The sequence below is a fragment of the Palaemon carinicauda genome, chromosome 7 (genome assembly GCF_036898095.1).
Source record: "Palaemon carinicauda isolate YSFRI2023 chromosome 7, ASM3689809v2, whole genome shotgun sequence".
Classification (NCBI taxonomy): Eukaryota; Metazoa; Arthropoda; class Malacostraca; order Decapoda; family Palaemonidae; genus Palaemon; species Palaemon carinicauda.
In genome coordinates, this window is record NC_090731.1 from 27,580,828 (window position 1) to 27,607,891 (window position 27,064).

Consider the following 27,064-nt stretch of genomic DNA (forward strand, 5'->3'; position numbering starts at 1 on the left):
TATGACTGCAGATGTGTTGTAATGGTACCATGTAATAAGTTCAAAATGATAAGGTAATAATTATTATGTAAAAAAGGAAAATACAGGTCTCCAGTCTGTATATAAAGTTTATTTACATTTTACCTCCTAAATGTAAGCATTACATTATGCAACCATAATCAACTGTACAGACAAAAATGTCCCTCATACCAAATAATGTAGAACAATTAAATGAAAGTTGTTGTTAAATGAAAATTTTGCTTTTATAACAATAAAAAATAATATAAGGACCAGATGTTTCTCTGTTGCGTTTTGGTACATCTGTGGCTCAAATACTTCACTCTATAAACTTTTACAAACATGTTTGTGAAAGTTTATGGAATGAGGTATTCAGGCCACAGATATACCAAAATTTTCCTTCACACACAAAAACTTTGCTTTCATAACAGAAGTGGAAAAATAGAAATCGAAACGACTTATTTCCGAGTTGTATTTAGTATTCCAATATCTCTCTCTCTCTCTCTCTCTCTCTCTCTCTCTCTCTCTCTCAATTTTGAGAATAACTTTGATAATGATACAAATGTAAAGTCAAATTGCCATTAATAGTTTGACAGTGATATTCTCTCTCTCTCTCTCTCTCTCTCTCTCTCTCTCTCTCTCTCTCTCTCTCTCTCTCTCTCTCTCTCTCTCTCTCTCTCTCTCTCTCTCTTTTTGAAATATTAATAGTTTTCTTATGCACACCTGATTAAATGTAAGATATTTTATCAATACTAACTCATATATGCATCATAAAAACTACACCAAATAGCAGAACAAGAATATGTCATTAGTTCATAGCAAACTGGCACATATGTGAGACAACCAATGCATGGTACATTGGTGCTCCAATTTGCAGTAGAGGAGAAAAATATCAGTTGTCTGCTATTCGATATCACTGTGTACCATGGATCTTTAGGTTGTACTCTACAGAACACTCTCTCACAATGTTACATACCTCCTCTCTCTGCTAAAGTCCAACGGACATTGGCGAGACAGTTGAATGAATGGTACCGCAAGGCAGGAATAGAGAGCTGAGTTGCCAAACACGGTTAATGTGTTAATACATTTCAATGATGAGGATAGTTTTGTCTTATGAATTCAAGATCTCTGGGCAAGAATGCATTAGAAACTAGGCCTTTAATTATGGGACTCAGGAGAATGTTTCTGGGTAGGTGTTTGAGTCTATCTCTAGCATTTTGCCCATTTGTTGTTGACTGCCAATGTGGCATAATTATGTAACTTCGTACTTGATGTTTCTTTTGGCCAGAAAGATACTCTGTGTCAAATTCTGTGATGAGAAGCTTGTATGGGGAATTTTTGTCTCTCTTAGACTTGGTGATCCAAAAGTTAAAGCTAAAAGGATACCACTGGCTACAGAACTAAAGGAGTGTCCACATACTTTGCTGCAGTCAGGTGACTGATGAAATTTTGTGGTCAATTAAGAATTTCTTTTAGATTAAACCAAAATTATTTAATTCTAGTTGATGTACTGTAGCTTCTGGAGAGACTTTGTTTTGTCTAGAGAAGACAATACAGTACCAAAGTATGATTTTCATTGAATTATTGAATAACTTTTTGTAAACAAGGTTGTGAACAACAATAGTGAGGTTTAAGATATGGCATATTTAATCTGCCAGGTAAATATTTAGTACAGTACAAAATATTTAGTACAGTACGGTACTTTATTAGATAAAAAAATCCAAGGGTTATTCAAAAATTTTGTTAAATTTCCTCTCTTGAGTAATACGGTAGAAACTTTGATCCGAAAATTAAAATCTAATCATCTAAGAAATGGCTACTAAGACACTTTTGAGTTTCCATTTGACCTGTAGAATTTCAGTACAGTACTGTAAAGGGTAGTATTACATTACATAGGTTCTTTATATGTACAAGATTATCACTTTACATTTTTATTTTCAGTTTTTAATATTAAAATTAGAACATCCAGCTGTGGTGAAGACAATAACTTTTGGAAAATATGAAAAAACCCACGTGTGCAATGTTAAGAAATTTCGAGTTTATGGTGGTCTTTCTGATGACAATATGGTGCTCCTTTTAGAAAGGTTAGTAGAAATCAAGGTAATTATATACTGTATTATTGTTATTGATGCTGGTTGCTTGGGTTCTATAATTTTCCTTATTGTGTGTTATTGGTAATATATTTTTAGGGTGGAAGATGCTACAGTATTGACGTAAACTTCCCTCTTTAAAATCTAGGTTTATATTTCAAAATTCAGTGTTATTGTTTGTAAATCAGATCCCAGTAGATTTACCGTACTTTTATCTTTCTCATGGTTAATTGGCAGTAGTAAATATTTTTTAAGGATTTCAATATTTCCTTTGCTAAATGTATATGTTCAAGTAATTTTCATCTGTAGGCCTACATTATTTGACATATTTCATATTTTGTCAGTATTTTAATGATATTAGCTAATATTTTAATTTAAAAACTTATAAAAATGTTTTTATAACAAGTTTTTAATAAAAAGCCCATTAATCATAAATATGCCTGTATTTGTCTTGTATGTTCATAGGTTCATCAGTCTTTTGTGTCAGTCAGAAGATAGTAGTTCACTATGCATATGCCCTCTGGATCCTTCTGTACTCTTTGCGTCCTAACCTATCTTGTCAACTTGTTCAATGTTTTATTCTTGTTAAGTGTTTTGGGTACAGTAACTTGCTACAAGTCCAGTCTCCATCTAATGAACCATTATTTACTTGAACGGCAAAGTAAGAAAATACCAAAAAAAAAAAAAAAATGGATTAAAAGCAAAAGTAGAAATTATTAAATCTGAAGTAGTGGGAATACTGCAAAGACCTTTTCATACACCATCCCGTGTGTCTAGTAAGGCAGAATGTAATTGTTACCTCTTGCTGGAGTCATTGGTCCAGGAATCTCCTCATCAGGTTGACAAGGGCATTCAGAAAGATAGTTGGGAATTTTGTCATTTTTATTCTTTAAAAGAGATTGATGTCCCTAATATCATCAACATAGGATTAAGGATTAAGTGCAAAGGTCAAGAAGTCATCCGTAAGGGACATGGGATGTGGAGAGTTTTTAAACATCCTTAAATGAGTCTTAATGAGGGACTTAGCTAAGTGAATAAACTCTATAGAGTATATCACTACCTAATTTCTGTCATTATCAAATAATTCAACTAGACAACCGAGTCAAAATTCTTATACCGGGGTAAAATTTCCTTTTAGATGCAGAAAACTTACTGAGAGATAACCTGAAAGGCAGGCTAATTTTTACAAATATCATTTATAATTGTTTTTGATATTGCATTTGGTTCTGCATGAGGCAGTTGCCAGGAAGGTGTAAAGGCTTGCTGAAGTTAAAACTTGGTACAAATGGGCAGTCAGATTACAAAGTTCTGTGTTATTTTCCTTTTATTGTTTATTCTTCACGTCTGTTTTTATCTTTGCGTATTGGGCTGTTTCTCCTTTTGTGTCCCATTTGCTTGTAGCATTTTACTTTGCCAGCTTGGTATAGCATTGCTAAAGATAACATAGTAATTGTTATAATACAACGATGATAAGAGTATTAATTACAATTATGGTTACAACCACTACTTGATAATAATTGTACAACTTCCGGTAAGTTTGTCATGACTTAAAAGGAAGCCTAAGGAACGTACTTTGTGTGTGCTGTAGGAAAGATATAGCCTCTTGCACATAGTATAACAAATGGTTTTACGAGGGATGACCTGGAATACAAAATCCAGATGTTATAAGTGATTGCCATATCCCACGTTGTGGAGTACTGTAAATGGAGAGGATACAAGAAAGGAACAGACAACCCCAGGCTGTTGGTAGAACTTTTCTGTTACCTTAGGGATGATAAATAGTGAAGCTAAATTTAGTATTGAGGATTGGTAATAAAATTATTAGCAAGTGCATGGATGAAATTTGAAGAAGGAAATGTAGTATTACAGTGAACCCTCGCTACTTCGCGGTTCGACCATCGCGGATTCACCACTTCGCGGATTTTTTTCATAACCCATGTCTATACATATATTGCGGATTTTCCGCAAATATCGAAAATACCGCGATGTGACCGATGGTGCGAGATTGGAGAAAGTAAGGAAAATTGAATCATGATTGATTTTCAATATAAATGAAACTTTGAGGAGCAACAAAGATATCATTTGTTAGAGAGATAGAGAGAGGTAAGGAATGGGAGGTAGTGAAAAGTAGCCCACAGAGAGAGAGAGAGAGAGAGAGAGAGAGAGAGAGAGAGAGAGAGAGAGAGAGAGGGGGGTTTAAATGTAATAAACAAAAAAATTTGATAGGTTATAACACATTGGTGCTTATGTAATATCAACTGTATACTGTAGACGGTTTGAATAAGTTAAGAAATGGTATAAATGATACTTTGTTAGTGTATTCGTACACACTCAAGAGCGGCAGCTAGATGACAGCTGATCTAATCACAGCCAAAAGTAAAAAAAAAAAAAGTCAACAATACTCGATTTTTAAAACACACCCGAAATTTAAAAACAAAAGTACACGCTTTCTTAATGTGCAATTAACTATTTAAAGAGTGGCAATTTTCTAGAATAAAATGATATTTCCCAAAAAATAGTGGTTTGCTGATGAAATCGGATGCCCTATTTTTGGCTATGATTGAAATGGATGTAGACTTGGCCTAATTATTTCATTTCGTATTTAATTGACACTAAGAAAACTAATTTTAGTTTCTTCATCTAAATGTAAGTATTGTATGACACGAGAGAGAGAGAGAGAGAGAGAGAGAGAGAGAGAGAGAGAGAATCAGCTGTTGTAATCAAATGGCGTGTTTTTGTTTCGTGAGAATTTCATCGCCACGACTTTAACAACAACATACTGTACTGAACTTTACAGTATTATACAGACTACTGTAATATGATAAAGTAAAATATTTGTAATCTATTTTATATGAAATGGGGCTTTTTTTGTTTTGTTTAAAATTTACATTTACGTATGTAAAACAACTCTCTCTCTCTCTCTCTCTCTCTCTCTCTCTCTCTCTCTCTCTCTCTCTCTCTCTCTCTCGTAGATTGTTTTCCTGCTTTGCTACGTATGTATGATTTTATATAGATACGGTAAATAATATTTGTAATATCATATTTTATAAAAGCTTTTACTGTAATATCATTATTTATCACTTTCATCATGCGGGTTAAATTCCTTAGTTTGTTTACTGAGCGTACTTTATGACGCCGTCGTATCAGGCGGCGTCATAAAGAAAAAAATTTAATTTGGAAGTCCTAAGAAAAATTAAGTAAAACATTTGTAATAACCAAATCAACATACTGTACTGAATAATCAATATAATTGATGCAAAAACTAACCTATAAACAGATGTGTAAATGCGTTTGTTTCTTCATTAGGATCAGAGATAAACGTAAACAAAACATTGGTTGCCATTTTTTATCGTGCTTTTTGGCGTGTTTAGGAAACGCATGATATAAAGTCGCCTTTATTATTTGTGCCTGTTTTAGTTTAGGGTACTGTATTACATGCATTAAGTGTTCTGTACATTAAAGGGTAGTTTGTTAACAGTACTACGTACAAGGGAAGGTTTTAAAAGTCTGAATATACATGTTAAATAAATAGGTAAATATGGTGTTACTACTTCGCGGATTTTCACCTATCGCGGCCGCGTCTGGAACCTATCTACCGCGATAAACGAGGGTTTACTGTATATACAGTGCTAGTTAATAATCACACTGGTAAATGGGGAAGATACATAAGTACAGTGAACCCTCGCTACTTCGCGGTTCGACAATCGCGGATTCACCACTTCGCGGGGTTTTCCCATAACCCATATATATATACATATCGCGGATTTTCCGGAAAATTCGAAAATACCGCGAAATCTGAAGATAACCAAATACGATATTTTGTTACCTGTACAGTAATTCCATTAATACTGTAATTAGTAATATCTGCTCTTACTGATTGTTCATTGCATTACATATGATATATAATTCAGCACAGAAAGAAATAAAACACGAAAAGAGAATGTGATCATACGATAATTCAGTACGTAGTAAAATTAAATCGAACATGAAACGCAAATCAGATGCAGTCATACCATATTAGAATGGTGTGTACTGTAATGGATGTGCTTCTTTTCCATGAATCTTTTGTATGTATACGTACGTAGTACAGTACTGCATCCAATAATATTCTTTGTTGCAAAAATCACATTTCGAATAAGTACTGTAAGCGTACGAGAGAGAGAGAGAGAAAGAGAGAGAGAGAGAGAGAGAGAGAGAGAGAGAGAGAGAGGCGTAAAATAGCGTACGTACGTAAATTTTTATTATTATTGTTATTATTATTATTATTGTTGTTGTTGTTAATAAAATTATTATTGTTATTATTATTAATCATTATTATTATTATTATTACTGTACTGTACAGTATTATTATCATTATTTATTATTATTACGGTACCCTTGTACTTAATCTACGTACGTTCAGTATGCGCGGGGCATCTTCTATGAGTAACCAACGCACCATGTACTGTAAGACGGGTTGTGATTGGTTCAAGCGCTGACAGATGACGAATCAAAACTCAAGTTTTGTTATCTAGCCTGTGATTGGTGTTTTGCCCGCATCTTCAACTTCCAGCATCACAGTTCTCGCGGGTCTGCATCGTTCACTTTCTCTTTCCGCGTATTGCTGAGTAGACGTTCTTAACTTTGTGAAGTTTAATCTGTGCTGTGTGCGACTGTTTTAAGTTGAACTTTTTGTTGAACTTTCTGTTACAATGGCTCCCAAGCGTTCTGCTTCTAGTAAGGCTGGTAGTGAGCCTAAACGCCACCGAAGAATGATGACGATAGCTGAGAAGGTTACGCTTCTCGACATGTTAAAAGATGGTAGAAGTTACGCGGCCGCCGGCCGCCATTTTGGCATCAACGAATCCACCGTTCGCTACATCAGGAAGGACGAGGCGAACATTAGAAAGACTGCTGCAATCACCTTTAGCAGATCAGCGAAGCGAGTCGTTACAACGCGTAATAAAACGATCGTACGCATGGAAGGTGCTTTAGCTGTGTGGATTGCCGACTGTCGGAAGAAGAACATAGCGTTGGATACGAACACCATCCGAACAAAGGCTTTGAGCTTGTATGAGAATTTTGCGGCAAAGGAACCTCATGACGACGATGGCGACCATGCTGAAGAAGATGATGATGTAGATGATCCTCAACCAGGGACCTCCACTGATTCCCAGCGTCAGAAACAACGTTTTTCCGCCAGCAAAGGATGGTTCGCGAAGTTTCAGAAACGCTTCGCCCTGAAAAGCGTTTCCCTGCATGGGGAGTCTGCTTCCGCTGACACTGCCGCTGCTGAAACTTACGTGAACCAGACTTTCAAGAACATTATCGCTGAAGGTGGATACAAGCCGGAACAAGTGTTTAATATGGATGAAACCGGCTTGTTTTGGAAGAGAATGCCGTCGCGAACTTTCCTGTTCAAAGAGGAAGCCAAAGCCTCTGGCTTTAAGGCATTCAAGGATCGCGTTACCCTCGTGATGTGTGGCAATGCTGCTGGATTTTTGTTAAAGCCGGGGCTTATTTATAAGTCGAAAAATCCTCGCGCTTTGAAAAACAAAAATAAGAATCTCCTTCCCGTGTACTGGATGCATAATCAAAAAGCATGGATTACGAAGATGCTGACCTCCAACTGGTTCCACCAGTGTTTCATCCCGCAAGTCCATGAATATCTCTTAGAGAAGGGCTTGCCATTCAAGATCCTTCTCCTTATGGATAACGCTGGTGGACACGCAACTGACCTGTCGCGTGAGGGCGTTCAGGTTGAGTTCCTGCCACCCAACACCACGTCATTAATTCAACCAATGGACCAGGGGGTTATCAGGGCGTTCAAGGCCCTCTACACGAAGAATACCTTGGCGGACCTCGTTGCGTGTGTGGATGCTGCCCAAGATGACGAGGATGAAGACTTCAACTTGAAGGCGTACTGGCGGCAGTACACCATAGCCACGTGCCTGCAGAATATTCAAAAGGCACTTCAAGAGATGAAACCTGCAACCGTAAATGCGAGCTGGAAGAAGCTGTGGCCCGATATTGTTTACGACGACAAGGGATTTACTCCGTCGGAAATCCAACACTCTGCAATACGGAAATCTGTGCAGTTGGCTGCCATAATTGGGGGTGACGGGTTTGGCGACATGACGACTGAAGACGTCGACGAGTTGTTGGACTGCCATTCCCAGCCCCTAACTGACGCAGACCTCGAAGACCTGACGAAATCGGCAAGTGAGGAAGAGAGTGAGGGTACCCAGGAAGAGACCCAAGAAAATGTAGAAGAAACGGGCTTAACATTAGAACGGCTCGCCAAGTTCTGCAACCATATGAAGGAGGCGAAAGAAATGTTGCAAGAGTGGGACGAGGATATGGTTCGCTCGATGCAATTCTGCAACAAGGTCGATGACATCACGACTCCCTACAGGATGCTCTTGGATCGAAAAAAGAAGCAGCGGCAACAACTTCCGATCACAATGTTTTTTCAGCCTCGCAAAAAAGAGCCAGTTCCTCCTGCTAGTACGCCTTCGGAAGAAATTGAAGAAGTTGAAGAGGTGTCCCAGGAAAAGACACCTCCGTCTGAAGAGACGTAAAATACTATCATTGACTGCACAGTAGAACACATCATCAGCTTCATCATCATCATTTCTACTGTGCAGCAAATTCATCGCCATCGTCATTCAAGTTTTTCTTGAACTTCTTTCGTGGTGAGTACAGTAACAATCTTTATTTTTTACTTTAACCTGTTTTATAGTTTAGTAATGTACGTACTGTATGCATTAAGTTAAAGGGAAGGTTTTAAAAGTCTACATGTTGTAACCTATCATATTTTTTCTGTTTAAAATTTACATTTACGTACGTAAAACAATCTCTCTCTCTCTCTCTCTCTCTCTCTCTCTCTCTCTCTCTCTCTCTCTCTCTCTCTCTCTCTCTCTCAAATTGTTTTCCTGCTTTGCTACGTACAAGTACTGTATAATTTATATTTGTAAGGTAACATATTTTGTAAATGCTTTGTACTGTAAATACTGTATGTACTGTATCATTATTTATCACTATCATCATGCGTGTTAAATGCCTTGTTTGTTCTGAGCGTGGTTGTTTACTGAGCGTACACGCCGTCGTTTCAGGCGGCGTCATAAAGAAAAAGATTTCATTTGGAAGTCCTAAGAAAAATACGTAAACTAAAACATTGGTAATAAAAAAATCAACATACAGTACTGTATAATCAATATAATCGATGCAAAAACTAACCATACGTACATATATGTGTACACTAAATGAGTTTGTTTCTTCATTATGATCAGAGATGAACGTAAACAAAACATTGGTTGCCATTTTTTATCGTGCTTTTTAGGTGTTTAGGAAACACATGATATAAAATCGCCTTTAATATTTGTGCCTGTTTTAGTTTAGGGTGCTGTAGTACATGCATTAAGTGTTCTGTACATTAAAGGGTGGTTTGTTAACAGTACTACGTACAAGGGAAGGTTTTAAAAGTCCGAATATACATGTTAAATAAATAGGTAAATATGCTGTCACTACTTCGCGGATTTTCACCTATCGCGCCCGCGTCTGGAACCTATCTACCGCGATAAACGAGGGTTCACTGTAAAGTATAAAAAGTATTCATGCTACCTGATGACGTCAGTAAAGGGAACAGATTTTAAATGGGTATGATTACTAAACACTTAAGAGAATTATACACCTCATTTTGTGATGGTGATATTGGCTTTTTTATTTATTTATTTTTTTTTTTTCTTTTTCAATATTAAACTTACCCGATAATCATGTAGCTGTCAACTCCGTTGCCCGACAGAATTCTACGGAGGGATACGCCAGCTATCACAATACTAGAAGGGGGTGTACTCACCAGCGCCACCTGTGGCCAGGTACTACAGTACTTCTTGTTGACACCTCCTCAATTTTTCCTCTGTTGTGCTTCCGGCAAGACGTTCTGGGATACGCTTATGATCTTGGAGTATTTTCACGGCTTTTGGTGAAGTATTTCTCTCAGATTTCGGCTGTCGCTTTACTGGAAAACTTCTATATTAGCTTAGATAGCTATTATTTAGTCCTGATTAACGGTTAACGATCTTTTTGCTTGATTTGGAATCCCCACTTGGCTAACTCTTTTGATTCAAGATGTCTGACATTTCACAAGCCCCACCCCATAGACGATGTAGGTCTTGTAATAGGCGTATTCCGAAGGCCTCGGTAGATCCTCACACCGCTTGTTCTGACTGTAGGGAAAGGCCCTGTCAGTTAGAAGATCGATGTGAGGAATGCGCCGGACTTTCGGAACTTGATTTTGTCCGATTTCTTAAGTATTCAACCAAGTTAGAGAGAGAGAGAGTTAGGAGGAGTTCTTCTCGCTCTTCACTTTTTTCCTCACCTCATGATCCCCTACCTCCCCCTGTAGTGGCTACCCCCGAACCTACTATTTGCCCTCAACCTGATATGTCTGTTGTTTTGCGTGCCATTCAGGCTTTAGGTGACAAAGTAGAGTCAGTGGTTAGTGATCATAAGTCTCTTATGGCCGAAGTCAAGGAACTTAAGGTCAAGAGTGCAGTGGGTGGTATTAGTGCCAGTGCTGTGACGAGTGCTAGTGTCAGTGCAGTGCCAAGTGCTAGTGTCAGTGTCAGTGTGGTGCGTGAGGGTACTTCTGTGCGTGCCAGTCGTCCTCCCAGTCCGGGACCTCTTGCAAGCTCCCAAGCCCAGGGGAGAAGCAATGTCGAAGGGCAAAAGGGTTCGGCAAGCCTTGATCGGCGCACAGAAGTATCCTTGGTGGTTGCGGGCGTGTCTTCCAGAGACCGTCACTCCCACCTGCAGACGATTGAGCCCGTCTTTTACTCGTCTGCTGAAGAATTGTCAGGGAAGAAACGTTGGACTCAGGTCTCAAGACCACTCAAACGCAGAGTCCAGACCTCAAGAGCTCAACCTGGCTGCAGTCATTGGATCAGCTCTGACTCGCCGCAGTCATCAGTTGAATGCACTCCTCCTAAGAGGAGTAAGGTGCTGCCGCAACAGATCTCTGCTGTTAAGGCTTTACCTCAGCAGACCTTAGTGTCTTCCGACCCCAAGTTGACTCTACTGCAGTCCATGCAGTCACAACTTGCGGTCTTGATGAGTGAGTGTCAGGCTGAGAAGGTTACACCTCCTCCTGCGATCGCTCCGCCTAACCGCAGTACTGCCTGCCAGGCGTACGATGTTGAGGCTCCTCAGGATACCTTACCACGTTCTGTGTAGGATATGCCACAGCGTTTTACGTTTTTAGTTAAGTTGGCGCTACACGTTTTCTTTGTTGATGATAAGGATGAGGAGATAAGCGAGCGTTGGGATTGCCTGATGTTTGTTTTGTATTTAATTATATACTTATGTGCACTATTTTGAATTGAATATTTCTATTGAATGGAAAACTGTATACATATTTTGTTTACTTTTTTATATGAAAAAGAAGTATTGAGTTGGTACTGAAAAATATTGTATTGTTATTGTTGGCGTCTGCCCAAAAGGCCGCGATTTATGCCCGCCTTGGCGCCTTTGTTCAGTTCAGCGTGGGCAGGCTCTGGAAAGTACATGGAATTTCTGCATGCTGTGGTTCTGCAGTATTTGTGGTGTGCTGAGCTGCCCAGTGTACTCATCATAGTATTAAGTGACCAGTGTTGCTGTTAGCTAGGAGGCTGAATGCATCTGGTGGTACAGCAACTTGTACCAGTGGTAATCTGAGAATTTTAGTATTAGAATCGGCGTCTGGAAAATGTAAGTTTATTTTCTATGTTAAGTGAACCTTACCTGTGGAATTACTGTATTGTATTTTACATCATTTACATTATTTTGTATTTACATGATATTTACAGTATATATATTGAGTTTACATGATTATTTACATTATTTTTTTGTATATTTATTGCTGCCTTTGTTTGCAGCGTCAAACCTCGCTGCTTTTGATGGAATATATGAACACCACAGAGGAAGTGTGTTTGACTTCACCCTTAGTAAACGCCGATATTCAGAACGTAGCTGCACTGGTGGTGCAGTGTTCTACAGTTTGACGAATACTCCAGCCTGGGTCAAGTAACGCCAGCGTGGGACAAGTGGACTTCGTCAGCCTTGTGTCTGCAAGGATCGTCTGTTGTGGCCTCTATCATCTGTCACCATGTCGTCCATTTCAAGAGCTTCAGCAAAGACCAGCCAGTCGGCACTGCGTGTGCGCTTGCTTGAGGCGCAAGCAAAGCTTAAGCAAGCGGAGGAAGCAAAACAGCTAGAAGAAGAGGAATTGGCTTTGGAAATGCAAGCCAAAGCACTTGCAGCTGAAGCTGAAATGCAAGCCAAAGCACTTGCAGCTGAAGCTGAAATGCAAGCCAAAACACTTGAAATTGAAATGCAAGCCAAAGCAATTGCAGCTAAACGCAAGAGCCAAGAAGAGATTAACGGCCTGAAGTTAGACTGTGATAAACTACAGGTAGAGTATGAAATACTGTCTGAAGCTGGAACTTCATATGCTGGTTCCGCTGCTAGTAATGCTTCACAACGGGAGAAGAGGGACTCATCAGTTCAGTTGGATGTCAAAGGGATTGAGCAGTGGAGAAGTGATGTAAATTCTCACTATGAGAGTGGGAGAATCAGCAGGGTTCATGAAGCAGATGTGAATCCTACAAACGTCCACAGTGTGACGTATGACCTGAAGGGTCTTGAACATCATTCAACTCCATTGGCCCCAGATGCGACGCCTTTTGTGCCAAGACGTGTTCCCTTAACTCGAGATGTGTCACAAGCGGATCTGCAAACTTCTGAAATAGTAAAGGCTCTTGATTGTACACTAGCTAGTCAGCAAGAACTAACACGACGAATGCAGCTGCCACAGATGAAGCTGGAGCGTTTCAGTGGAGACTTAACCAAATTCTCCATGTTTAAGAATTCTTTCACCTGGATTGTGGAGTGTAATACTGACGACCCTGCACGAAGGCTAACTCACCTATACAACTGTTTAGATGGTACTCCCAAGAACCTGATTGAGAACTGTTTCCATCTACCCACTGACATTGGGTATGATTGTGCATGGGAGATATTGTGTCGTAAATACAAGAATGACAATGACCTGTCAGATGCTTATGTCAAGAAGCTATTTGATTGGAAGGAGATTAATGCAGGTGATATTGATGGCCTGGAAAATTATGCTGCATGTTTGAAGACAGTTAAGGCAGCACTTGGTAATAACTACCATCGAATAGAGCTTCAAGAAACAATGAAGAAGATTGTTGAAAAGCTCCCATACCAACTGAGAGTGAGATGGGTAGCGAAATGCGAGGAACATAAGTTCAAGCTTCCAGCTCTAATAGAGTACATTGAGAAACAGGCATGTATTGCCAAGCATCTCTCTTATTATGAGTGCGACCGTCGTACCCCGAAGCCTACTGAGAAGCCATCCAAGCCTGTCAGGCCTAAGACCTTACCTGTGCACCACACGGCTTCACCAGCTAGAGGGAAATGGTGTCCCTTCTGCACTAAGGAGGACCATGAACTTAAAGAGTGCTTCAAATTTGAGAGGTTGAAGCTTATAGATCGCTGGGAGGTGATAAAGAAGGCAAGATACTGCTTCAGGTGTCTTAATGGTGAACATTCATATGCAAAATGTGAAGATGCATCCATCTGTGAAAAGTGTGGATCTCACAAGCACCATACCATGCTGCATAGTCCACCTAAGACTGCAAGCAATACAGGTGCGGCCCATGTGAGAGGCAAAAGTGCTATCGGGGGCGGTGAGAAGGCAGTTGGTGCTACAGAAGGTGGCGCGACTGCTACAGCTGGCAAGAGTGCTGCAGCCCCAAATGGGCAACCTATGTTCTCAGTGTGTGCAAGCCAGTTACCTAAGGGAAGAACAATGCTGAAGATCTTACCTGTTCTCGTAAATGGCATCCATGCAACCTATGGATTCATCGACAGTGGAGCTGCCCCAACATTGGCAGCAAGAAGCCTGATAGACAGAATGGGTCTCAAAGGAAGACCATGTAACCAGATCATGGTAACTGAAGCAGGGACTTTCACTTGTAAGGAAGTTCTGTCCCTACACATTGGTAATATTAATACTGATGAAGGAGAGCATGTGACCGACGTGTTCGTGGCTGACAAGATCAATGTGTCTATGGACCATGCCATGCGTCAAGAATGGCTGACCAAGTGGCCACATCTGAGTGACCTGGAAGTAGAGAGTCTACCTGAAGATCATCGTCAAGTAGAGCTAATCATTGGGCTAGACACGACATTGAACAGAGTGATTCTAGACCAGCGACATGGGCTGAAGGACGAGCCATCTGCCTACCTGACCAAGCTAGGGTGGGTTGTTTTCGGCCCAACAGGACCTAGATCGCCTTCAGGTCCTGCCCTTCTGTTCCATGTGTGCACTGTGGATGATACAACAGAACTTCTGCAACGCAACTTCAACCAAGACTTTTGGGAGAAAGAGACACTCTCAAAGATAGAAGATTCTTTTGAAGACAAGAGATTCCTGTCTTTGCTGGACGAAACTGTTGTCCAGACAGATGGCAAGTATGTTGCTTGCTTACCCTTTAGTGACACTGAGCCTCTACCTAATAACCGTGCCATGGCAGAACGTAGGGCTCACTCCTTAAAGAAGAAATTTGAGGCAAATGAAACGTACAAGACTAAATACGTCGAACAAGTAGAGAAGTACCTTTTGAAAGGGTACGCTGAGCTTGTCCCAGTCGACAAGCTGAATCGCAGTGATGGCCGTGTGAACTACATGGCGCACCATGGGGTCAAACACCCTACCAAGGACAAGCTTAGGGTTGTCTTCGACCTTAAGGCTAAGCATGCTGGGACCTCACTCAATGACCACCTCATGCAGGGACCAGATCTCACAAGTAGTCTTGCTGGAGTGCTGCTGCGCTTCAGGGAAGGACAACATGCTGTTACTGCGGACATACAAGAAATGTTCCATCAAGTCAAGGTGCCAGAAGACGAGAGAGACTCTTTACGCTTCCTGTGGTGGCCAGGTGGAGACACCAATCAAGCTATTCAAGAGTTCAGGATGACTTCACATGTGTTTGGAGCGCGATCGTCCCCAAGTGTAGTCAACTTCTGCCTCAGACAGGCAGCACTGGACTATGGTGACAAGTATGGTGAAGACGCTTGCCATGCCGTACGACGCAACTTCTACGTTGACAACTTGTTGAAGTCAATGGACAGCGAGGAAGACTGTATCCAATTGACAAAAGACCTCATTGGACTCTGTGCTGATGGAGGATTCCGGCTGAACCAGTGGACATCTAGCAACAAGTACATTCTCGCTGCCGTGCCTGAAGGGGAGAGAGATAAATCAGTGGCTACATTGGACCTCAGTAAGGACGAGCTGCCTACGGAGCGCGCTTTGGGTATCCACTGGGACATGAGCAGTGATGAGTTCACCTTCAAGATCAACCTGAAGGAGAAGCCTAGGACACGAAGAGGAGTTCTCTCTGTAGTGGCTTCCTTGTATGATCCACTTGGTTTTGTCGCACCTTTCACCCTGAAAGGGAAGATGTTACTACAAGAACTGTGTCGTCGCAACTTACCTTGGGATGAAGAAATGAACAACGACGAAGCAAATCGCTGGAGCAGATGGACTTCCCAGCTTCAGTGTCTAGGAGACTTCAAGATCAGAAGAAGCCTGGTGCCTCCAGACTTTGGGGAGGTATCATCGTACCAACTTCACCATTTTGCGGACGCAAGCCAGGCAGGATATGGTGTGGCCACGTATCTGCGCACGGTAAGCAAGAATAACCAAGTGAACAGTACACTGGTTATGGGTCGAGCTCGTGTAGCTCCCCTCAAGAGACCGAGTATTCCTCGAATGGAATTGACTGCTGCTGCTGTGGCAGCTCAACTTGATTGCAAGATCAGGTCAGAACTCGATTTGGAGTTGTGTGACTCAGTGTTCTGGACCGACAGCACGTCTGTCCTGAAGTACATCCGTAACCTGTCTGCAAGATACCACACGTTTGTGAACAACCGTGTGAACCTCATCCGCGACCTCAGTGACATCACCGCTTGGAGGTATGTGAACACCTCTGCGAACCCTGCAGACCTGGCCTCTCGGGGCCTTGATGTGGACAGCTTGCTGGAGTCGTCGCTGTGGCTGACAGGACCAGAGTTCCTGTGTCAAGAGCAGGACAGTTGGCCAGCTCTTCCTGACGATGTTAAGCGAGCAGAACTAGGTGAAGATTCAGAAGTTAAGCAGTCTGCACCCATCTTCAGCATGGTGGTGCCGGAACCAATCCTAGTGGAAAAGATTGCTGCCAAGTTCTCTTCATGGACCAAGATAGTGCGAATCATCGCTCGACTGAGGCGATTAGGAACCAAGAGTGGATCAGAAGTGTTATCTGCAAACGAGATGAATTGTGCAACAACCATAATATGGAAGAAGATTCAAGCTCAAGAGTATGGGAGTGAGATCAAATCACTCTCCAAGAAGGATTCCAAGGTGAAGAAATCCAGCAAGATTTGCAAGTTGCGACCATTTCTACAAGAAGGCTTGCTGAAGGTTGGTGGAAGACTCTGTGAAGCCACCATCAGTGATAGCTGCAAGCACCCCATCATTCTTCCATCCAAGTCGCCAGTTGTGAGGAAGATGGTGCGATGGACCCATGAAACAAACAGCCATTGTGGGCAGAACCATCTTATGGCTGAACTAAGAAAAAACTACTGGATCATTCATGGAAATTCAGTAGTTAGATCAGTGATACGTGACTGTGTCATCTGTAGAAGACTCAGTTGTCGGCCAGTGAATCAAGTGATGGCCGACTTGCCCTCTGACCGGATCTGTCCGGGGGATCCTCCCTTCACCAATACAGGGGCAGACTGCTTCGGTCCCTTCTTTGTGAAGCAAGGGCGCTCTACAGTGAAGCGCTGGGGAGCCATTTTTACCTGCCTGACAGTGCGAGCGATTCATCTGGAGGTTCTCAGCTCGATGGATCAAGACTCCTTTGTGAATGCAGTGAGAAGATTTACGGCCAGGCGAGGAGCTGTCAAGAGAATATGGTCAGACAACGGTACCAACCTCGTCGCAGCTGACCGAGAGCTGAAGGAAGCTCTTCAAGACTTCAAGGAAGAGGAAATTGCCCAAACCCTAGCAGCTAAGGGCATCGAGTGGCGTTTCAACCCGCCATACGCGTCACACTTCGGAGGAGTCTGGGAACGCCTCATACGCTCAGTAAGAAGAGCTCTCAGTGCAACCTGCCTGCAGCAGGTCACCACTGACGAGACACTATCGACACTGTTCTGCGAAGCAGAGTCTTTGGTGAATGGAAGACCCCTAACCAAGGTAAACGACGACCCAGACTGTCCACTGCCATTGACGCCTAGTATGCTGTTGACTCTGAAGAGTGCAGTGCTCCCAGTAACGAAGACTGACCAGAAGGACTTGTATGTTAGGCGCCGCTGGCGTCAAGCGCAATATCTTGCCGACCAATTCTGGAAGCGATGGCTGAGGGAGTACCTTCCATTGCTTCAAGAAAGACAGAAGTGGACCGTCCAACGGCGAGACATCCAAGTTGGCGACATCGTGCTAACTACCGACGAACGTCTCCCCAGAGGCTCGTGGCCTTTGGGGCGAGTCTTGGAAGTGACTCGGGACTCTGACAACCGAGTTAGACAAGCCAAGATTAAGACCGAGTGTGGGTTGTACTTACGTCCAGTGCAGAAAATGTGCCTTCTCCTTGAAACGGAGGGTGATGACAGTGGAGTGCCATTGGAAAAAGAGTGAACGCCGTGCGCTGCTCATATGGCGTGCTGTGTATGTGGCATATTTGCAGTGTATTTTGTATACTACAAAATAGGGGGCGGTGTAGGATATGCCACAGCGTTTTACGTTTTTAGTTAAGTTGGCGCTACACGTTTTCTTTGTTGATGATAAGGATGAGGAGATAAGCGAGCGTTGGGATTGCCTGATGTTTGTTTTGTATTTAATTATATACTTATGTGCACTATTTTGAATTGAATATTTCTATTGAATGGAAAACTGTATACATATTTTGTTTACTTTTTTATATGAAAAAGAAGTATTGAGTTGGTACTGAAAAATATTGTATTGTTATTGTTGGCGTCTGCCCAAAAGGCCGCGATTTATGCCCGCCTTGGCGCCTTTGTTCAGTTCAGCGTGGGCAGGCTCTGGAAAGTACATGGAATTTCTGCATGCTGTGGTTCTGCAGTATTTGTGGTGTGCTGAGCTGCCCAGTGTACTCATCATAGTATTAAGTGACCAGTGTTGCTGTTAGCTAGGAGGCTGAATGCATCTGGTGGTACAGCAACTTGTACCAGTGGTAATCTGAGAATTTTAGTATTAGAATCGGCGTCTGGAAAATGTAAGTTTATTTTCTATGTTAAGTGAACCTTACCTGTGGAATTACTGTATTGTATTTTACATCATTTACATTATTTTGTATTTACATGATATTTACAGTATATATATTGAGTTTACATGATTATTTACATTATTTTTTTGTATATTTATTGCTGCCTTTGTTTGCAGCGTCAAACCTCGCTGCTTTTGATGGAATATATGAACACCACAGAGGAAGTGTGTTTGACTTCACCCTTAGTAAACGCCGATATTCAGAACGTAGCTGCACTGGTGGTGCAGTGTTCTACATTCTGAGTTGACTGTTTCCAGTGGTGTGCAGCTCCCTCCGCCTTCCTTAAGGCAACCTCAGCAATGGGAACAGGAAGCTTATACCTTACTTCCTCCGCTTCCACTTGCAGTTCCACCAGTGAGGCAACACTCTCTTGAGGTACAACAACCTCTCCCATCCATGAGTCAGACTCCTCAGCTCTCGCTGCAGCGACCTCAACCCTCCTCAAGGCAAGCACCTCAACACCTTAGCCTTGCGCCTCAGGAACCTCAACTCGCGAGACAATTACTGCGTTCTGCGCAGCCACTACCTCATCGCTCACAGCTCACACCTCAGGAACCTCAACTCGTTCCTCAGGAACCTGCTACTGCGCATCCACCAACCACACAGCAAGCGCAACTCTTGAGTTCAGACACTCATGCCAGGAGTCAGCCTCCTCCACCCATGCGCCTACCTTCTGCTACTTCTTTTGATCAGCCTTTGCAGCCTGAGCCTCAGGTGTTCCCTCAACAGAGACTTGAGGAGGAAGCCACAAGTATTTTTGTTCCAGCTCGTGCTGATTCTGCTATTCAGCATACCTTACCTATCTCTTCGCTACACTCTGGTGATGAGGTTTCTGATGATGAGGCTGCACACCTGGATCCCTCATCAGACGTGGATGAATCCAAGTCTTCTCCGCCTCCTATTGACTTTCGTAAGGTCTTGGCTCTTTTTAGAGAGGTATACCCAGACCACTTTGTCTCTGCTATCCCCCGCTCTCCGCCATCTGAGTTTTCGCTGGGCATGCAGCCAGCTAAGTCTACGTATACTAAGCTAGTCTTAGCAAGGTCCTCTAAGAGAGCGTTAAGGATTTTAGGGGAGTGGTTGCAGTCTAAGCAACAACTTGGAAAGACTTCTTTTATGTTTCCTCCGACTAAGCTCACTTCTAAAGCGGGCGTTTGGTATGCCACAGGAGAGGAACCAGGCTTGGGAGTACCTGCCTCTGCCCAGGCTGACTTCTCAAGTCTGGTAGACTCTCCTCGTAGAACAGCAATGAGGCGCTCTAAGGTTTGATGGACCTTCTCAGACCTTAATCACTTCCTGAAGGGTGTTTTTAGAGCATTTGAGATGTTCAATTTCCTAGACTGGTGCCTGGGGGCCCTTAGCAAGAAGACCTCCCCTGCGGACAAGGACTCTGCCATGCTCTTAATGTCCTGCATGGATAAGGCCATTAGGGATGGATCTGGCGAGCTTGCATCGATGTTTGTGTCAGGGGTTCTTAAGAAAAGGGAGCAGCTTTGTACCTTCCTTTCCTCCAGCATCACACCTTGTCAAAGGTCTCAACTCCTTTTCGCTCCGCTCTCGAAGTTCCTTTTTCCCGAAGAGCTTGTTAAGGACTTGTCTGCGGCCCTGATACAAAAGGACACCCATGATCTTGTGGCCTCATCGGCTCGTAAGACTAAGGTTGCTACCTCAGTCCCCAGGACTTATCGCACCCCAGTGGCTGATACTCCTGCTACGAGGTTTATTCCGCCCTTTCGTGGTAGAGCCCCCAGCCGAGGAAGCTCCCGTCCAGACTCTTCCAGGAGCAAGTCTAGGAAAGGTTCCAAGGCTTCTAAAGGAAAAAACTGACTCTCCTCATCTCCAGACAGCAGTAGGAGCCAGACTCAAGATCTTCTGGCAAGCCTGGGAAAAGAGAGGTGCAGACGCCCAGTCTGTCAGTTGGCTGAGGGAGGGTTACAGGATACCATTCTGCCGCAAACCCCCTCTGACCACATCTCCCATCAACCTCTCTCCCAACTACAAAGAAAAGGACAAGAGGCTAGCGTTGCACCAGGAGGTGTCGCTCCTTTTACAGAAGAAGGCAGTGGTTATAGTCCGGGACCATCAATCCCCGGGCTTCTACAACCGTCTCTTTCTGGTGGCCAAGAAGACAGGAGGTTGGAGACCGGTGCTGGACGTCAGCGCGCTCAATGCTTATGTCATCAAGCAGACGTTCACGATGGAGACGACGAAGTCGGTCCTAGCAGCGGTCAGGCAGGAGGACTGGATGGTCTAGTTGGACCTGAAAGATGCCTACTTTCACGTTCCTATTCATCCAGACTCCCAACCTTTCCTGAGATTCGTTTTTGGAAAGGTTGTGTACCAATTCCAAGCCCTGTGTTTTGGCCTAAGCACAGCTCCTATGGTGTTTACGCATCTGATGAGGAATATAGCAAAATTCCTCCACTTATCGGACATCAGAGCCTCCCTTTACTTAGACGACTGGCTGTTGAGAGCCTCCACGAGTCGTCGCTGTCTGGAGAGTCTCAACTGGACTTTGGACTTAATCAAAGAACTGGGTCTGTTAGTCAACCTAGAAAAGTCTCAGCTCATTCCCTCCCAATCCATTGTGTACCTGGGAATGGAGATTCGGAGTCAGGATTTTCGGGCTTTTCCATCGGCCCCAAGGATAAGCCAAGCCCTAGATTGCATCATGAGCATGCTGAAGAGGAGCAGTTGCTCGGTGAGGCAGTGGATGAGTCTCACAGGGACCCTTTCATCTCTGGCCCTGTTCGTCGAGCTAGGGAGACTCCACCTCCGCCCTCTTCAATTCCATCTTGCAGCTCATTGGGACAAGGGTTTGACGCTCGAAGCAGTCTCTATCCCAGTCACCAAAGAGATGAAGACCACTCTCTTGTGGTGGAAGACCAATCTCCTTCTCAGGGAGGGCCTATCGTTGGCTATTCAGACCCCCAATCTTCATCTCTTCTCGGATGCATCGGACTCGGGCTGGGGCGCGACCTTGAACGGACAGGAGTGCTCGGGAACGTGGAACGAGGAACAGGGAACGCTCCACATCAACTGCAAGGAGCTACTAGCAGTTCATTTAGCCCTGTTGAACTTCAAGTCCCTCCTGCTAGGCAAGGTGGTGGAGGTGAACTCCGACAACACCACAGCCTTGGCTTACATCTCCAAGCAAGGAGGGACCCATTTGAGGAGCCTATACGAGATCGCAAGGGACCTCCTCATTTGGTCAAGAAGTCAAAACCTCACTTTAGTCACGAGGTTCATTCAGGGCAACATGAACGTCTCAGCAGATCGCCTAAGCAGAAGGGATCAGGTCATTCCCACGGAATGGACCCTCCACAAGAGCGTGTGCAACAGACTTTGGACCTTGTGGGGTCAGCCTACCATAGATCTGTTTGCCACCTCCATGACCAAGAGACTTCCGTTGTACTGTTCCCCAGTTCCAGACCCAGCAGCAGTTCATGTGGATGCTTTCCTGCTGAACTGGTCCCATCTCGACCTTTACGCATTTCCACCGTTCAAGATAATAAACAAAGTCCTTCAGAAGTTCATCTCGCACGAAGGGACACGGCTGACGCTGGTTGCTCCCCTTTGGCCTGCAAGAGAATGGTTCACAGAGGTACTTCAATGGCTGGTCGACGTCCCCAGGACTCTCCCTCTAAGAGTGGACCTTCTACGTCAACCTCACGTAGACAGGTTGCACCCAAACCTCCACGCTCTTCGGCTGACTGCCTTCAGACTGTCGAAAGATTCGCTAGAGCTAGAGGCTTTTCGAAGGAGGCAGCCAGTGCGATTGCCAGAGCAAGGAGGGTTTCCACTCGTAGAGTCTACCAATCTAAGTGGGAAGTCTTCCGGAGCTGGTGTAGAGCCAATGCAGTATCCTCTACCAATACCTCTGTGACCCAAATAGCTGACTTCCTATTACATCTTAGGAATGAGAGATCCCTTTCAGCCCCTACTATTAAAGGGTACAGGAGTATGTTGGCTTCAGTTCTCCGCCACAGAGGTTTGGACCTTTCTTCCAACAAGGACCTTCAAGACATCCTTAAGTCTTTTGAGACTTCTAAAGAGCGTCGTCTACCCACTCCAGGCTGGAACCTAGACGTAGTCTTAAGGTTCCTTATGTCACCTAGGTTCGAACCTCTCCAGTCAGCTTCCTTCAAGGACCTTACCCTCAAGACTCTTTTTCTCGTCTGCCTTGCAACAGCTAAAAGAGTCAGTGAGGTTCATGCCTTCAGCAAGAACATTGGTTTCACGACCGAATCTGCAACATGTTCTTTACAGCTCGGATTCTTAGCTAAGAATGAACTTCCTTCACGTCCTTGGCCTAGATCGTTTGAAATACCTAGCCTCTCCAACATGGTAGGTAACGAGCTAGAAAGAGTTCTTTGCCCTGTCAGAGCTCTCAAATATTATCTTAATAGGTCAAAACCTATTCGAGGACAGTCAGAAGCCTTATGGTGTGCCATCAAGAAACCTTCGAGGCCCATGTCCAAGAACGGGGTTTCGTATTATATAAGGCTTCTGATTAGAGAAGCCCATTCTCACTTAAAGGAGGAAGACCTTGCTTTGCTGAAGGTAAGGACCCACGAAGTAAGAGCCGTAGCTACTTCGATGGCCTTTAATAAAAACCGTTCTCTGCAGAGCATAATGGATGCAACCTATTGGAGGAGCAAGTCAGTGTTTGCATCATTTTATCTTAAAGATGTCCAGTCTCTTTACGAGAACTGCTACACCCTGGGACCATTCGTAGCAGCGAGTGCAGTAGTAGGTGAGGGCTCAGCCACTACATTCCCTTAATCCCATAACCTTTTTTAACCTTTCTCTTGAATACTTTTATTGTTGTTTTTATGGTTGTTACGGAATGCTAAGAAGCCTTCCGCATCCTTTTGATTTGGCGGGTGGTCAATTCATTCTTGAGAAGCGCCTGGGTTAGAGGTTGTGTAGAGGTCCTTTAGTAGGGGTTGCAGCCCTATATACTTTAGCACCTTTGAGTTGATTCAGCCTCCAAGAGGAACGCTGCGCTCAGTAAGGAAGACGAACTTAAAAAAGAGGCAGAGTAACGGTTCAAGTCGACTTCCTTACCAGGTACTTATTATTTCATTGTTATTTGAGATAACTGTTATATGAAATATGGGATACTTAGCTATCCTTTAATCTTGTACACTGGTTTTCACCCACCCCCCTGGGTGTGAATCAGCTACATGATTATCAGGTAAGTTTAATATTGAAAAATGTTACTTTTATTAGTAAAATAAATTTTTGAATATACTTACCCGATAATCATGATTTAATTGACCCTCCCTTCCTCCCCATAGAGAACCAGTGGACCGAGGAAAAATTGAGGAGGTGTCAACAAGAAGTACTGTAGTACCTGGCCACAGGTGGCGCTGGTGAGTACACCCCCTTCTAGTATTGTGATAGCTGGCGTATCCCTCCGTAGAATTCTGTCGGGCAACGGAGTTGACAGCTACATGATTATCGGGTAAGTATATTCAAAAATTTATTTTACTAATAAAAATAAAATTTTTCTTTTTTTTTTTGATAGCATAGAGGATTTTACCAATTTTTCATTCTTATATTGGTCTTGGTCCCAATGTAAGACCAAAGTATGTTTACTGAGCATAGATAGTGCATTCTGTAGTCTGTAATATGACTGTAGAGGCAAAGATTTTCCACTACGGGATAGAAGTGAGGAGCATAGAGATATCCCAGATCAAGTATAATTAGAATATGCTAATTATGTACAGTAGCTCGAAGGAGACGAGTCAAGAAGGTGAAGAGTTAATCATAATACTACATTTTTTCAGCTGGTGGCCTAGCTACAGACCCAAGTTATGTTCTGTTTGTTCCGTAACTGAAATACAAACCACGCTATTTACATGGGGTAAGTACTTCGGCGTAGCTGATTGACGAGCCATAAGAATTTTAACGAGAGTTTACTACCCCTCCGCTAGTTAGCGGGGGGTAGGAGGCTACCCCTCCCCCTCACACCATCGGTGAAAGGCCCACTTTACTTTTGGCTCGGATGGCGATCGGAAGTCTCCGCTCCCATCCTCACTTGACAGCCATAATTGTTTTGTCTTTTTAACTTACCTTTGCTTATACTTAGTATATTTAAACATTAGTGATGTTTATAAATATTTTTGTGTATAGAGAATAGTAAGTTTCCTTTGCTTTCGGTGTTGTGCGGTGTGTGTTGTGTACGTCTAGGCCACCATGGTTGCCTTCGTGGAGCCCGGCCCTTCTCTTGAGGTCGTTCACCTCTTACTCCGTACTACGCCTACGATAGCTTCTCAGGACCGAGTCGCTATTTCGTTTTATTTGTCTCAATTATTTTTATGAATATGATTGTGTTCTAACAAACTTTTCAGCTCAGGGCTCACGTCCCTTCGGGGGTCGGTGATCCTTGGAACATTCAAAGTCAATTGCATAATTATAATGTTATAATTCTGTTTTGGTTAACTTTTCGTCCCCCCCTTACCTGGGCATGCCGGGGGGAGGGGGGCGCATACCTTCTTTCGTTATTATGTTTCTTTCCCTCGGGGTTTCTCTTCGGAGTTTCACCCGGGGGAATTTCTGTTAAATAATTATTCTTTTTATTTTCCAGTTTACGATGCTGTTTCTTCGTGCCTGTTATGTGCCTTCGAAGCAGAGCTGTCCTGTTTATGCCTGGGGAGTTGGCTGTCGCCGCCGTCTCTCGAGGCCATCGTCAGGGGCGTTCCCTTCTCTTAGAAGTTCCCCTGTGACTACTGCCAGCTCTTCAGTGCATCCTAGAACGATAAGGAGGTTCGCCTCCAGGGTAGTTAGTTAACTTCCCTTTTTTACTTTTCCCTGGTCCTTAGGCAGTTATGCTCTTGGGGCTGAGCGGCCGCCCTTGTGACTTGCTCAAGGGGCTGAGCGGTTGCAAGGCTGGACCATGGTACTAGCGACTATGGTCTCGGGGCTGAGCGGTCGCTTCTGTAGCTACGCTCAAGAGGCTGAGCAGCTGCAAGATCAGTCTGGCGCTCTCTCGTTCGGGAGGGAGGCCGCACTAAGGGCTCCTCTTCGGAGGATTGCTCCTTTTGTCTCTTCTACGAAGTGTCTCCTCCCGTTCGCGTGAAAGGACACTCACAGAGACTCCTCTTTGGAGGATTGTTCCTGTTTACGTCAGCTGATCTCACGGCCTTTCGGGGCTCCATCACCAGTCTCTTCTACGAAGTGCTCACCTCTCTCGTTCGTGAGAGAGACCACTCATAGAGACTCCTCTTCGGAGGAGTGTTCCTGTTGACAACAGCTTGCTGTTCAGTCACTAGCACTTCGGTGTTTAGTGACAGGGAAACTTCGGTTTCTCTTTTTTCCCTGACCCTTCGGGGTCTCGGAGCTTTAGTTACGCAGTTCCCTCGGGCTCTCATAACTTTAGTCACTTCTACGCTTTGGTGATTAGTGACGGAGAAACTTCGGTTTCTCGTTGCGCTGACCCTTCGGGGTCTCGCAACTAATCCCCTCAGGGCCTCGCTACTCAGACTACGTTAGACCCTTGGTCTCTCGTCCCTCAGTGTACCTGCTGCCTGCTGTATCCGTTCCTGACTGCTGACGCGCCTTGGGCGCCCACGCCCCCGTTATCTAACGGGCTCCTCCCTTCGGGGCAGGAGAGACTTTCTCACACCTTGAGTAAGTCCCTTAATTGCCAGGTATCCCCTGCGCGCCAATGTTCCCTTGCGCGTTAGCGCTCGACTGCTGTTCCTGCTGTTCCTGAGACTGCCTTCAGAGACACCCTGTTCCAGTATTCAGTTAGGCTGCTACCAACATTGCCTGCGCATTTGCGCACATTGTTGGGGTGCCTGAGATAGCGAACAGGCGCTCACCAGCGGTTCAGCCTACGGTGTCTCTAAGTCTCTTCTACGAAGGACACCTCTCCCGTTCGCGGGAAAGGTACCTCACAGAGATCACTCCTCGGAGTATTTAGCAGTACCTCAGTTGATCGTCGGCACTGAAGCAGACCTCCTGGTCCTCTTCAGGGGATGCCCTCCCTTTTAGGGACACATCCCAGTTCCTGATCTACGAGTTAGCCGATCCTTCAACCGAGCGCACACGATTTTCTGTTGCACAGGGGACTACGATCTTCACTCGCGCGTAAGCGCTGAAGATCGCCCGACGCGCGCGATCTTCAAGGCACTTCCGCGGTTTTGCCGCTCACAATCGTCGAGGATCGTTAGCCGACGATCTTCTGATACGCCCTAACGCGTAAACGCTGAAGATCGCCCGCGTGCGATCTTCGAGGCCCTTCCGCGCGCGATCGTCGAAGATCGTTAGTCGACGATCTTCTGATACGCGCTAGACGCACAAGCACTGGCAATCTTCATAACGCGTGTAAGCGCCGAGGATCGTCCCGCGCGCGATCTTCGAGGCCGTCCGCACGCGATCGGCGACGGCCGTTAGCCGGCGATCTTCGGATCCGGCGCTAGGCACGCAAGCGCTGACGACCTTCTTAGTGCGCGTAAGTGCCGACGATCGGTCTGAGCGTGGGATGGTTTCCCGCGCGCGACCATTGAGGCTCACGCGATCATCGCGGATCATCCGCGCGCGGTCATCACGGATCGTCCGCGCGCGATCCTCGTAGATCGTCCGCGCGCG

The 27,064-nt window shown here is 44.1% G+C and overlaps 1 protein-coding gene across 2 annotated transcripts in view; it reads left to right on the plus strand.

Annotated features, from left to right (window-relative positions):
- LOC137643905 (muskelin-like) overlaps positions 1-27,064 on the plus strand; it is a 148,386-nt gene that overhangs the window by 49,943 nt on the left and 71,379 nt on the right. For both annotated transcript variants that reach the window (XM_068376655.1, XM_068376656.1), the window contains exon 3: positions 1,939-2,081. In XM_068376655.1, the coding sequence (XP_068232756.1) occupies positions 1,939-2,081 (143 nt within the window). The remainder of the gene's footprint in view (positions 1-1,938; positions 2,082-27,064) is intronic.